Source organism: Juglans microcarpa x Juglans regia, chromosome 2S (genome assembly GCF_004785595.1).
Source record: "Juglans microcarpa x Juglans regia isolate MS1-56 chromosome 2S, Jm3101_v1.0, whole genome shotgun sequence".
NCBI classification, from domain to species: domain Eukaryota; kingdom Viridiplantae; phylum Streptophyta; class Magnoliopsida; order Fagales; family Juglandaceae; genus Juglans; species Juglans microcarpa x Juglans regia.
In genome coordinates, this window is record NC_054597.1 from 33,591,843 (window position 1) to 33,605,255 (window position 13,413).

Sequence of the window (13,413 nt, forward strand, 5' to 3'; positions counted from 1 at the left end):
TTAAAATATTCTCAATATCCAAACTATCGATATATATGATACTCGGATACCAATCAATCCGTTAAAACTGATCCTAAACCAACCCAAAAGAATAACACTTACTATAATATATATTATACTCGTATTTTATTCTTATTATTTTATATTAATTTGACATGGTTATTTTATTTTAAAGTTCGATCAAAGACCTATAGATGGTGTAACATCAAATGAAATTGTAGTTTCTACCATTTTCCAGCTTACTTCAAGCTCCCAACCCCACCAAAAAAGGTACAGCAGGTCGACCCAGAAACCTTATTCATGATGTTTATCTGAGTGTCACTTTTTTTTTTTTTTTTCTTTCTTTTCTAAAGCTAATATGGTAAAGAAAAACAGAAAACATCAGATTGTTTGTCATGGTATTGTTCCTATCGATGCAAAACAAAAAATGAAAAAATTAGGTTTTGTTAGGAATATTGCACGTTCTTTTTTCTCTGAAAAAAAAAATTATGTCGATGATTGGGTTCAAAGATTTATTTTTTATAGTTTGAGGATAGAAATTCAAGAGAAATACCTCCAAGAAAGAAATAGTTAAAAGAGTTCTTTCCAGAAGTAAGATTTTTATTTTTTGGTTGGTGTTGGATGCTAAAGATTCGTTGATGGAGGCGCATAAACCAGACAGGTGGGCCACACTGCAATCACTACTCTTACCTCCCAGCACATCCTTTTCCTCCGTCACCATCACCATCACTGCCTCCCCCACCGCACCAACCCTACCTTTTTCTTCCATCCTTTGCTTCCTTCCTTTCCCAATACCCACCAAACACAGCCCTGACGGTTCTCTTATTTTCTCTATTTGTCTCCCTTCCTTACCCTTTTCCTTTTCTTGGCCCTATCAATATTTAAGCCTCTCTTAAACCCCCTGTCCCCTTCTCTATCATCTGCCTTGGTCTTGTTCTTATTCTTTAAAAACCTCTTCTGGGTCTGTCTGGGAGCTTCTACAAGCTACAAAGATTTTTCAATGCAGGGTGTTGTTGGTGGTGGTGCTGGAGCGGTATCTGGAGGAGGAGGATCTAGTACAAGTGGTGCGTCGATCTCCACGGTGTCAAATGAGGACAACCTGGTCTTGTCCTCTGAGGATTCATCTTCTTGCCTGGATGAGTCTGAGCTTGAGCTGGGTCTTGGATTGAGTCTTGGTGTTGGTATGGGTGCTTGCAAGGCCCAACAAGGTCTAAGGGGTGGTCAATATGCTCGGATTTTGACGGCCAAGGATTTTCCTTACGTGGGTTCTTCAGCTTCAGTTTCTTCATCTTCATCCTCATCATCATCGTCCTCTTCTTCTTCTTTGAGCAGAGCTAATGTTACAGCTGGGACCAAGAGAAGTGCTGATTCTGCTGCTGCTGCTAATGGTGCCAGGTAGTAGGATTTTAGGATTATAGCATATGCTTTTTTTTTTTCCCTTTTTTCTGACCCAGATTACTGGCTTAGTATTTTTATTGTTTCCTTCAGTTTCTTTGCTTTCTGCTAAATGTATTCTGAGTTGTGTTTATTTAATGAATTGTTCTATTATTTTGTGGTTTCAAGATATCTAATTTATGTGCTTTTAATCAAGTTAAATTACTCTGCTTGTCATTTCATGACCTGGATCTGTACTGTGTTTTTTCTCCAATCTTCTTTTCTGACTTTGTTTCAATCACCAATTAATTTCGTGATTTCTGATTTTTTTTATTGGATTTGGGGGATCTGATTCTCATGAACATATGTGCCTTTTTTTTTTGCCTGCCTTTATTTTGGGGATTCACATACACAACCGAGTTCGCTTATCTGAGATTTTATATGCAATTCTAGTTACCCCATACGTCCTATTTGGGAATCTATCAGAGAGGAAGCTCCAAAAGTTCTCATTCCCTTTTCACTCGTCTCCTAACTATCTTTACATCTGCTTCCATTTGCATTACAGGTTGCTTATATTTAATAGACCTTAATTGACAAAAATGTGTCAACTAGCACATGTTAGGTTCTGTCATTTTGGTCACTTGAGTCTCTTTGCTGTGCCTATATCGCCTATATCCTAAGATTTAGGTTATGGCAACCTTGGGGTTTTGTACACTGCTTTACCCTTGTCTTTTCGAAGACCCATGATTTCTATTTATCATAATAAAAAATTGAGCAATCCGGCAAATAGTTAATCCCCAATTTTAACCTAAAACAACTTGGAGTAAGAATCATCTAAAATTACCTCTAATTATAAGGATTCCCATATTGTTCCAAATTGATTTGTTGACAAATAAACATATGATCTGAGGTCTAATTTAATACCCAGTTTGATTTTTTCATTGCATTTGATGCAATTGTTGAAACCATACAAGATGAGCGTGGACTTACAATTTCAAAACTTGCCCCTTTTTTTCTGGGGGAGCGGGGGAGGGCCCTGCCTGTCGGCACCGTCCACAAAAGTTAGCTTTTAGACAAATGGTGTAGAAGTTTCCAGCATTATTGTTCTGGCTGGAGTTGTTGCATTTCATGTATTTCTTAGAAACAATAATGGAGCTGAACTGAAAGTTTTGCTGGTCACAGTAAAAAGATTATAAATGTGATCGTGATGCTGTTAGGAGCAGTCCACCCCATTTGAAAACTTATCTGGTAACATCTGAAATTTTGGGTCAAATTTTTTATAATTTAAGATTATTCCTTGTGCTGTAGAATTTTGGCAGTATCATGCCTATTTCCATAAGGCCCATTAGTTTCTTTAGTCACTTTTTGGGATCTAATCATTTTTTTATTGGTTCTAATCACTTGTCTTTAAGAAGCAAGAAAATCTTTCCATGTACAAAACAGTTTATTTTCGGTTATTCTCGCTGTATTGGTTTTTTTTTTTTTGTTTTGTTTTGGATCTTTCTATTTGTGCTTCATCTTATTGGTTTTGGTGATTGCATTTCAACAACCTATTTATCTTAGTTTTGTTTTCTTCACTAATGGGACTGTTATTATATTTTTAAAGCAGTCAGGTTGTTGGATGGCCGCCAATAAGAGCATATAGAATGAATAGCTTGGTCAACCAAGCAAAACTACCTGCCACTGAAGTATTCAACTCTCTGATTGTAAAAAGTAGAAAGAGTAATCCTGCAGTTGGAAAGGGAACTAGCAATGCCTGTGTTAATGCTAAAGAAAAGGGACAATTAAGAAGTTCTCTGTTTGTGAAGGTGAATATGGATGGAATTCCTATAGGAAGGAAGGTGGATCTGAGCTCACACAGATGCTATGAAACCTTGGCACAAAAACTGGAGGATATGTTTGCGACATCAAGTACGATAATGAACTCAATACGTGAGTGCTCCGTATACCTTGTATTTTGAACTTCAAGGATTGATTATATGGTTTCAAAAGCTACGTCTCTCTGCTGATCTCTATCAGCTTTGGTGTCATTGCGCTCTCAGCTAACAGGGGATCTGACTCAAAAACGAAAATTTAGATCCAAATGGATAGTTTTAGATCTATGTTCAATGGTTATATTCTTGAGAATAAATATAAGGGATTGTGTGCTAAATTAACTTGTCAGATATTATATAAGCCAACGTTTTGAGCTACACTTTAACTCTTTTGGCTTCAGTTTTTGCCCCCAATCAGAACAAATTCCTAATGTTTGTGACCCTTTGCCAAAACTTTTCCAATAAGTTTTAGATTTCATGCAGGAAAAATCAAAAGTTCTCTAAATTTTGAAGTAAAAATTGAAGCTAAATTTGAAATCTAAGAGATTATTTCATTATAGGAAATCCTTCTTTATTGTTTGTGGTTGTCATGATGCAGAAATGCGATTGTTTGATCTTTCTAAGTGGTTAATCTGTGGTTAGGATCAGGTGGAGAGGAACATGACATGATGGTTGAAGCAACAAGACCATCAAAATTGCTGGATGGATCATCAGGGTTTGTGCTCACATACGAAGATAAAGAGGGAGACTGGATGCTTGTTGGAGATGTTCCTTGGGGGTACGTGTAATATGTTTCTTTCATTTGATTACTTGGCCTAAGAAATCACCTTCTTGAGGATAATAACGTGATTTTGTTATGCCCCACAAGTATTTAATTTGTTACTTTTGTCACCTTGGCATTGCCTAGATGCAGGTAGTGGTTAGGCAATGTGACAATAACTACACTGAGTCTTAACTCATGAAATTGAGTTGGTTAATAAAAACATGCAAGATTGGAGTGCAAATTACTTGCAGGCATTAGTTTCATTGATTGCATGTTCAAATTGTATTTATTTTGATTGAAAACTGAACAATTAATCTCATCCCAGGTACTTTTCATTCAATTTCTTCATGCCATGGTCTGTACTCTGAATTCATAGTCCTATAGTGAATTCATGAGTTACACTCTTGAGAAATACAAGGAAGAGACCACTATAATGTAAATGGTATATACCCCTACTTAGCAAAAAAAATGGTATGTACCCCTGAATAATGAGACTTTTGCTGCAGTCTCAAAGTTCCAGGTTATCTAATCTAGGTGGGGAGAGCTCCAATGAGGTGCTCTCTTGATATCCTATCTTCTATGTTCGGTGTGTGGACATTCTAGGTTTCATCCTATTCTTGGACAAAATGAAAGAATAGAGAATGTGGGGGGGGCATTGGACTGGGTATAAATGAATGCAAAGACTAAATAAATATCATCGGGCGGAAAAATGGGCCAAATACTTGTCTTCTTTTAGCAAGTTTTATGTTCTCTTGGATTTATTAATCTCTGGCCTTGCTATTAGTCACTCTGGTCTTATTGTCATACTCTTTTCTTACATTCTTTAAATTGCATTCAGGATGTTCATCAACTCCGTGAGGAGGCTAAGAATTATGAGGGCATCTGAAGCTAATGGACTTGGTAAGTAGATTTGCAATGAACCCGAAGATTGAGATTTCGAAGATGCAGTATCACATTAACTTGATACTATCCTGTTTAATCTTAATGCAGCTCCAAGGTCAGAAGAAAGTAATGGTGGGCAAAGGATGAAGCCCATCTAGACCTGGTTTTCGAGACTTTAGCAATGGATGATATTTGGCTTGAAAGTGATATAATACCAAAATAGAGAAATGCTGCATAGTCAAAAGCTTTTTGAAAAGTAAATGGCTGGCTGATCCATGGCTCTTCTGTTTGTTTTGGGGGTGCTCTTCATCAAATATGTATAATGCAGCATACATATTTTTTTTTTTCAATTCAGTTGTTTTTGTTACTATTCTCCCGGGAGTGAGTTCTCTTCTCTCCCTGCTTTTTGGAAGCAATTGACATATCTTAGTTTTCAATATCCTACTGTTATACGAAAAAAATGCAGTACCGTTCAGTAAATATTGTTTGGTTATGCTGTAAATGTGAGTGTTTGGATGCTTTTGTTTCAAGTTTTCTGCACGCCAAAATAGGCTTGTTTTAATTTCCTCCTCCTTGCTACAGGAGAGATATTTTGTTCTTTACGAGGTATTAGATTCTCATTAACGAGAAATGATACTTACAGTGATAAGTGTGTAAATATTGTGTAATCAGTCTGAAAAAAAGTGAATAAATATAAGATCAATATGAAAATTAATATTTTAATAATAGACCTCACTCTTTTTTAAAGTGGTTACATGGTGTTTGTACATTCCACAACTGCATGAAGCATTAGTCTTTCTTAATTGGGGGCACTTTTTCCACCTTAAAGATTTATGTAACCCATGGGACTTGATTAAATAGCTGAAGATTTCACACAAATGTACGCAGGTGGACAAAATATCAATAGAAATATATAAATTTATAGAAGTTTTTATTATGATTATCCAATTTGATTGTGAAAATATCATTTAATATTCAAGATCATGAATTCAGGATTGGTAATGATGGTTGGGAAGATATTGGAACGAGTAACTAGTTTAAACTTGGGTTGCTCTTCATCAAATATGTAAAATGATGGTTTATTTTGCCAGAATACTTTTTCAACTTGGGTTGGTGAGTAACTAGTTTAATGTTTGGTAGGAGGGATGTGTATTTCAGGGGAATGATTTTGTCACAAACTGAAAAGAAATAGCAGAATGAGATAGATGCCTGCAACCAACTTCGAATGATTCAGAGTAATAATGATTTTGTCACAAACTGAGAGTAATGTACAAGTATGAGATGGCCTTGCCTTCAACCAACCTCGAATAATTCCAGCATTGGTAAGAGGATGTGACATAGTTATCTGTGTTATTCCCTTGTAATGAGCATTAAGCAGTGGAAAAGGCCAGATTATTTGATAAGTCTCTACTTTTTCTCCGAGGCTTTGCCTCTCCTATTACTGTGAGGACATATAAATAAGTATTGACTTATAAATAATTTTTTCAAAAACGATTTATGGACTATGTTGTCTTGAGACCACAAGGGAGTAACATAATAGAGCTAGCTCATCTTCAGCTGTTAATTAACCCACATTTGAGGTATCTAGAGAGTGGAATCTGCCTGCCAACTTAGGTTGCAGCCACGAGCAAAGTCCTCTCCACCTTCAGCACCTGCCGTGCCTCGCCCATCCGACTAGCTCTGCAACTGCAAATCAAACTGCCATTGACATCTCCCAACTAAGTTCCAAAAAGCAGTAATGGTTTTTTTATACAAGGAAGCATACAAACCAGTTTGGAAATGTCACATATATGCAATTAATCAGCAGTTCAGGAGCTTCAGAATTTAGCTCCTCTCTCATTCTCTTTCATAGATGCTTAGCATCTATTGACACAAACTAATTAGATAATGAGCAAATCGACAGATCTGTGACTGAGAAAGTTGCCACTTAAATTTTATCATGATGAACAAGTTTGAAACATCAAAGTCATACAACGACAATTGAAGACAAGCTGGAGATGAATACAGGAAATCAATGAAATGAACAAAGATTGTTCGAGTCTGACTATACCTAGTATTCGGTTTTTCTTCCCCACTAGTAAAACTTCTGTATATTTATGGGTGGTAGACCCTGAAGGAAAAAAAAGATTTAAGGGCCGACCTGTGGTCCTTTGGATTAAGTAGCCACCATTTGATTTTGAGCTATATACATATCCTAATGCGTAATAAATTACCCTTAGGAAATTGTCTTAACAATAAGAAGACACTCCCGACTAAACGAGGTGCTTACGACCCTAAAATGAACGCATGTATCTCATCCCAACTTGAAACTGTATAAAGAATGCCAGATAGCCCTTTCCAATCACAGGAGCCATCTTCAACTAGTTCTCTCTGCTTCTTCACCAAACCAGAGAACAATGGGACAAAAGTAACACCAAACTGATCTCCCAGTCTCCTCAGGCTTGGAGTTGAACTAATCACAATGCCTATATCTGCTTGAAGCAGGCAAAGTAGGTCACCCACCGCACCTCCGATGTATACTGTCAACCGCCTGCCTTCTTTGTTGCACTCATTTAGGATGTCATTGAAGGTTTGAAGCTTTTCCATGGGAGACTCCACCTTCCTAACAATGTCACCCGTTGTCACAGATTCTTCATAAGTAAGCTCATTTGAATGTACTTTTAATTCATCTAGACCCCCTGCTCGGTGAAATAGAAAAGGGACCTCAATCATCAAAATGCCAATACAAAAAAGAAAAAAAAAATTAAAAAAAAATTTAAAAAAAAAAAAAAAAAGAGGAGAAAGAGTACATTCGTTTCAACATCCTCAATATTGTAACAAGATTAATAGGAGATTATTCATCCTACAAAATGTCAAAAGCAATACACAACCAGCATACCCTAAATTCCATCCCTTCCAAAATAAGCCACCAAATGAAAGACAAGTTTGTTCAACTTGAAATCCCATAACTGAAATTATTAGAGAATAAAATATTTATAACTTGGAAGGGAGTGGGTCTCAAGTTCATTAATACGATTCTAACCAGAAGACGCTGGGTCAAGTCTTAGAATTTGGTGGATTTACTTTATGAATCCGTAAACAAGAAAGCAAGCAGCAGATTCAGATTAATATTGCGGGAGACTCGAGAATTCCCAAAGCACCTTTGTATAAGGGTTGAAAATTTCATGTAAGGTGTTGAATTGATATCCTATGAGGATAACGAGGAAGATATCAGGGGTCAGCTTAGCTCTGCAGAACATGTGGGGATAAAAGACATCAAGCTAAATATTACCATTGATAGCCCACATATACAAATGAATCAAAGAACGAGTCAAATTAATAAATAATTTTGGGATAAATACACTTTGCATCCTCAAACTACCAGTGGTTTTGCACTTTGCACCTCATATACAAAAACCAACGCATTGCACCCTCTAACTTCTGAAAACTAACACTTTGCACCCCCATTAAGATTCCAACCTCAAAATTGTGTCACATCACCTATTTTTATCAATCTTAATGACCAGAATTGAATGGTTGCAAAGTGTAAGCTTTTAGTAGTTTTGAAGGGTGTAATGTAACAGTTTTGGTTGGGGGTGCAAAATGCAAAACCTCTGATAATTTGAGGGTGTAAAATGTACTTTTCGCAATAATTTTCTTTCGAGGTTCTTTTGACATAATGTCTCTTCACACGTTATACGTAAGGATATCTCTACACGGTAAAGATTCATATAAATGTTTGCAAATCATACCTGATGAAAAAGCTGACCTAATGAAATCACCGCACCAGCAGTATGAAAGTATATGAAATTCAGTTTTCAGAGTATCATTTGTCACAATCTTCTGAAAGAACTCTCTACAACCTTCCTGAAGAATTAGACGCTGGCCAGCCCGTTTTATATCCTCTAAATGTAAGCCTTTAAGTACTCCTGAGTTAATCACCTGTGTATTTGCTCTTTTTTCAAACTCCGCAACATGTTCAAGGGCGTTACGCAGACCTTCATAGTCAAGTTTTTCTACTAGAAAGACACACACCAGTAATTTCATAGTAAGAAATCTTTTTGACTAACTTTTAGAAAATGTTCAGCATTTTAAAACTCAAAGTATAAGGCATATATCAAGAAGTAATTCTACTGATCAGTTATCAAACCTTGTCTGCCATCCACGATACTTTCCATGCAGTGCTCAAACTCTTCAGCATACTGGGTGGAAAGAAAATTCCATGTGCTCCTCAAGTCTGCTGATGACATTCGAGTAATTTGGGTTTCAGATCCATCCAAGTCAACCTTCGATGCTGTTATGATTGCAATCTCTGCCAATATAGCAGAGGAATCAAAAGCAGTGCATGCTATGTCAAAGTCACAAAATATGGTAAGACTATGTACTGCAGGATCAAGCACACGAGCCAAAGGGACTATGGTTTGCTGAGAAATTGGTTGAGTAGCAAAAAAATCTGCTTCTAATTTCATAGCTTGATGATAAAGTTTCTCTATGACCTCAAGCTCTTCACCCGTCAAAGAGATGCTTAGTTTATCCAGCATGTCTTCAATTTGAAAAGCAAATTCCTGAATTCAGAAAGAAGATCATAGTCTGGTAATAACATATATTTCCCCAGCAACTTCAATACATACAGAACAAAAACGAAAAACAATGACAGACCTCAAAATTTTGAGAAGAATAACTGTCAATCCATTTCTTGTAAATGTGACTTCTATCATCTGGAACTAGAAGAGCCTGTATCTCTCTACTTATAGAGGAATAGAGTCTCATACAAGGCGCCATAGCACCAAGAATATAAGCAGCAACTTTTGTCCTCTCAAAGGGAGTAGCAATTTTACCAGGAACTTTTTCTCCTTCAACTCTCCCTGAGGCTGCTGCCATTAAGAAATCTGTGTATTTGACTGTTGCATTGTTTGAAATGCTCTCATCTGGGAGTTCAAAGCCCCATTCCTGCAATGGTAATCCTTTGACTAATCATACTGAATATGATAGCCAATGAGAATACAAAATATAGGTAACAAAGAAGCATTCCAATGAAAGAATGGTGTTCAGCATTTCACAAACCTAGTAGTAACCGGCCTACAAGAAAAACAAGCCCATTCAATACCCATATTACAAAGGTAAAAGAAAAAAGTAAGGAGAGGAGAAGGGGTAGTAGAAATGTAGACGGTAGGCGCATACAGATGCTTATGGTACCTGTGGACATTAGCTAATCAACAAAAAACTAACCTCACTAACATGAACATAACTTGCTCCCACTGATTCCATCACCATGGCAATGAAATAAAAGAATAAAAATTTAGTTCATGGTATAATAGCAAGAAACAGTCAATCTGACGGATCAATGCCAAAATAACCCTTCCATTAATGGAGTAGTTCACAACTGGCAGCTAGAAATAGAAGTCAGTTGTCATACTATTTCATTTCATATGGCAGTGATTCTTTTTATTTGTCCGAGGATAAATATAATGATGATACTGTAACTCACTCACATGTAAGGATGCTGGCAATGAAGATAATAGTCATAATCAAAGCTCTTGTAGTGATCATCATCACGCATAAATTAAAAGATCACAGTGTTATATTTCAAACACCATCCAAGACACATTTTATGTTTACATGAGTTTATAAATATTAAAAGAGAATCTTTCCGAATGTGAAATTAATATAGGCCAATTGATGGTTCACTAAAACCCTGGGAAAGAGAAAGCAAGAGAGTAAATACTGAGGAACAGGAAACACGCATGAACGGCAGAATAAAATAGTCAGAAATGGATAAGGAACAAGTCCAAGTCCAAGATTTGCTTAGTTAAACAAGTACGAGAAGGATCGGTAAATCTCCGTTTCTTAACTTGTCCTCCAACTTTTTGTTTCTCAATCTGATCAAGTGGAGAGTCAAAAAGGAGGAGGATAAGAAGAAGAAAAGGTTGTTTAGTCATGGCAATTAGTTTGCTTCTTTTGGTTCAGTTTTCTCGGGAGCAAATCAGGTACTTGATCCTAGGTGACAAAAGAAAAGAGAAGAAGAAGCTTTAGCTTGGATAATTAGTTTCCTTTTGTTGGATCGGTTTTCTCGGGAGCCAAACAGGACCTGATAAAAAGGTCTTGCCTAAAAACTGATTACATACGAACCAAATTTAAAAATGACGAGAATAAACAACAGTGAGATCATAAAATCAACGTAAAAAGAAAAGCAAAAAAAAAAGAAAAGAAAATAGAGAGGAAAAAAAAAAGGTTATTGATTTGGTAAAGTAAGTAAAGCGTACTCGGACAAGAGCATCGTGCGTTTTGATCCTCTGCACCACCCGTTTCCTCAAGTCGCGAATTCCGCTCTTGTCGTCATCGTCGTCCGCGCAATCCTCAGCCATTTCGTACCTGCAAATACAATCGAATAGTCCTCAGATTGGGAATTGAAGCTACGTAAATGTCATGTGATCGCAAAGATGAGGAAGATTACGCCTGAGCGAAGGCTTTGAGGAAATGGACGTCCTGAGAGATGCAACGGCGGAAAGCATCGGAGTCAAGGTGACCAGAGGCCAAGCAAACGAAGAAGGGCGTGTAGAGAACGAAGACGGAGTGGGTCCGGACCTTGATCCAGAATCGGCTCGCGATACCTCCGACGTCCACCACGGTCCCAGGCCCAGGGCCCCCTAGCATCCCTCTCCCTCTCAAGGACGCCGTTTCGGCGATCAAAGCTTTGGCGGATGGATGATCCAACAAGAAAATTCCAAAGGCTTCAAAGAAAAATCACCAGATGTGAGAAGAATGGACTCCTTCACTCACTGACTGGACTCACACAAATCCCTCTCCATACATCTCTCTCGGGCACCAAAGACAGAGAGAGACAGAGAGAGAAGCCGGCGGTCAGCTAAAAGGAAAAGGACTGACCGTGAAAGTGGGAAAGAGCTAGGTGAGGGTAAATTGGGTAGCTCGTATAATTTGGAGGGTAAGTACGTCCGTAGGGGTTTGACACGTAGGACAGATGGGCTCAATTGCGCTGCTGACTAGGATAAAAGTACGTATTCGGTGCTGATCCCTGGGACGGACTACGTGGGCTGCCTGAAAGATCTATTTATTTCTCATATATTTTTTATTTTTTATAGAAAATTATTTGTAAAGGTTAAAGACGTCCAAGTTTTGTGCAAGTGTTTTGAAAGTATTTGTATAATTTTTTTTTCTTCTATTTGTATAAATTTTAAATATACAATTTTCGTATATATTATTAATAAAATAATACATCTCATATTAAAAAGTATAAAAAAATCAATTTTTTTTAATAAAAAGACTGTTCAAAACTTACACATCTAAAACTTATGCTTAATATTATTTTTTTAAAATAAAAATATTCGTATTTTATAATAGACGTTTTTAAAAAAAAAATATAAAATACACATACCTTAAATTTATATCTAACGTAAAAGTATAAAAAATAAAATTGGATAAGATAATGAGTAGTACTAATCTACCGCTCAGAGTAGGCCAAAATTATTTTTTAATTTTTTATTCATATTTTTTTTATCATTTTAATTTTTTTTTTAAAAATATAAAAAAATATCAATACATTAATAATTCATTTCTTAACTATTAAGTAAAAAAAAAATTAAAATATATAAAATGTCAAAATGAAGAGATAAGTTAAGAAGACAAAGTAGTATTTTTTTAAAATATTAGGTATTATTAATGCAATGGAATTATTTGGAAAAAGAAAATAAGTGAGACCGACCACTTATAAATTGACCGGAAAATTTGCATCCTGTTTGTAGTGCTGAGGGCTGTCTATATTGATTCTGACGTAATGCTATGATGTCCCAGTTGAAATCAAGCAATGACCTTCCGTATGGAAATTGATCAGTTTGAGAGGAAAAATAAAGAAAATTGTAAATAGAGTTTTGCTATTCATCATATTTATTTTAATTATTTTAATTTATTTTTTTTAAATTAATTAATTTCTTCTACTCATTATTCATACATTACATATTTAGTAAAAAAAAAAATAAAAATAAAAACTATAGATAATATATGATATAAAGATTATGAGTAAAATTTTTGTCGTAAATTTGCTTATTGCTGACTTATTAAACAGCTAATGATCTGAGAATTTATGAGTTCAGTTAATCAACTATGAAGAATCTTTAATCTAGTTTCCATATAGAATCTGAATACAAAGAAGATCCACTGAATCCGCCCAAATCTACTGCAATTTACCACGTGTCCAGTTGCATTATGCAAGTTATTTTCAGAATACAGATGACGTAATATTCCAAAAAAAAATAATATTTAGAGTCTACTGCGCAAGTGTTACGTATTCACTTTAAAAAAAATAATTAAATATAAAATTTATATAAAAAAATTAATTTTTTAATGGTGTATCCTACTCTTTTTTAAAAGAACTGCACAATATTTACATAACTAATGACTATATCTAATATTACTCGAATGTATATATTACTAGTTCATGGTATTAAGCTCTTCTTTTAATTTTCAAGAGTATATTGGTCAGGGCCGGAACCAGGAAATATAAAATAGGGGGTGGGTAAATTATAAAAATATTTTTTTGGAGTGCAAAATTAAATTTTATAAAATTCTTCTTGTGTAAAAGTCATA

The 13,413-nt window shown here is 35.7% G+C and overlaps 2 protein-coding genes across 6 annotated transcripts; one reads left to right on the top strand and one right to left on the bottom strand.

Moving 5' to 3' along the window:
* The first annotated feature begins 631 nt into the window (after window positions 1-631).
* LOC121251849 (auxin-responsive protein IAA11-like) lies at window positions 632-5,335 on the top strand. 4 transcript variants are annotated; one of them, XM_041151236.1, is made up of 5 exons: window positions 632-1,395; window positions 2,981-3,306; window positions 3,831-3,966; window positions 4,790-4,851; window positions 4,942-5,335. In XM_041151236.1, exons 1-5 carry the CDS (start codon window positions 1,001-1,003, stop codon window positions 4,989-4,991), a joined length of 969 nt encoding a protein of 322 aa, XP_041007170.1. In that variant the 5' UTR covers window positions 632-1,000; the 3' UTR covers window positions 4,992-5,335. The 4 variants fall into 4 exon arrangements, with proteins under 4 accessions (XP_041007170.1, XP_041007172.1, XP_041007173.1 ...); XM_041151238.1 differs by having other exon boundaries at window positions 661-1,395; window positions 3,837-3,966; XM_041151239.1 differs by having other exon boundaries at window positions 664-1,395; window positions 2,984-3,306; window positions 3,837-3,966.
* Window positions 5,336-6,741: 1,406 nt separating this feature from the next.
* On the bottom strand, window positions 6,742-11,697 carry LOC121251848 (bifunctional TH2 protein, mitochondrial-like). Of its 2 annotated transcripts, none has more exons than XM_041151235.1 (6): window positions 11,267-11,697; window positions 11,076-11,184; window positions 9,472-9,762; window positions 8,963-9,377; window positions 8,565-8,828; window positions 6,742-7,511 (listed from the first exon to the last, which is right to left on the bottom strand). In XM_041151235.1, exons 1-6 carry the CDS (start codon window positions 11,464-11,466, stop codon window positions 7,099-7,101), a joined length of 1,692 nt encoding a protein of 563 aa, XP_041007169.1. In that variant the 5' UTR covers window positions 11,467-11,697; the 3' UTR covers window positions 6,742-7,098. The 2 variants fall into 2 exon arrangements, with proteins under 2 accessions (XP_041007169.1, XP_041007168.1); XM_041151234.1 differs by having other exon boundaries at window positions 8,565-8,831.
* Window positions 11,698-13,413: the final 1,716 nt, after the last annotated feature.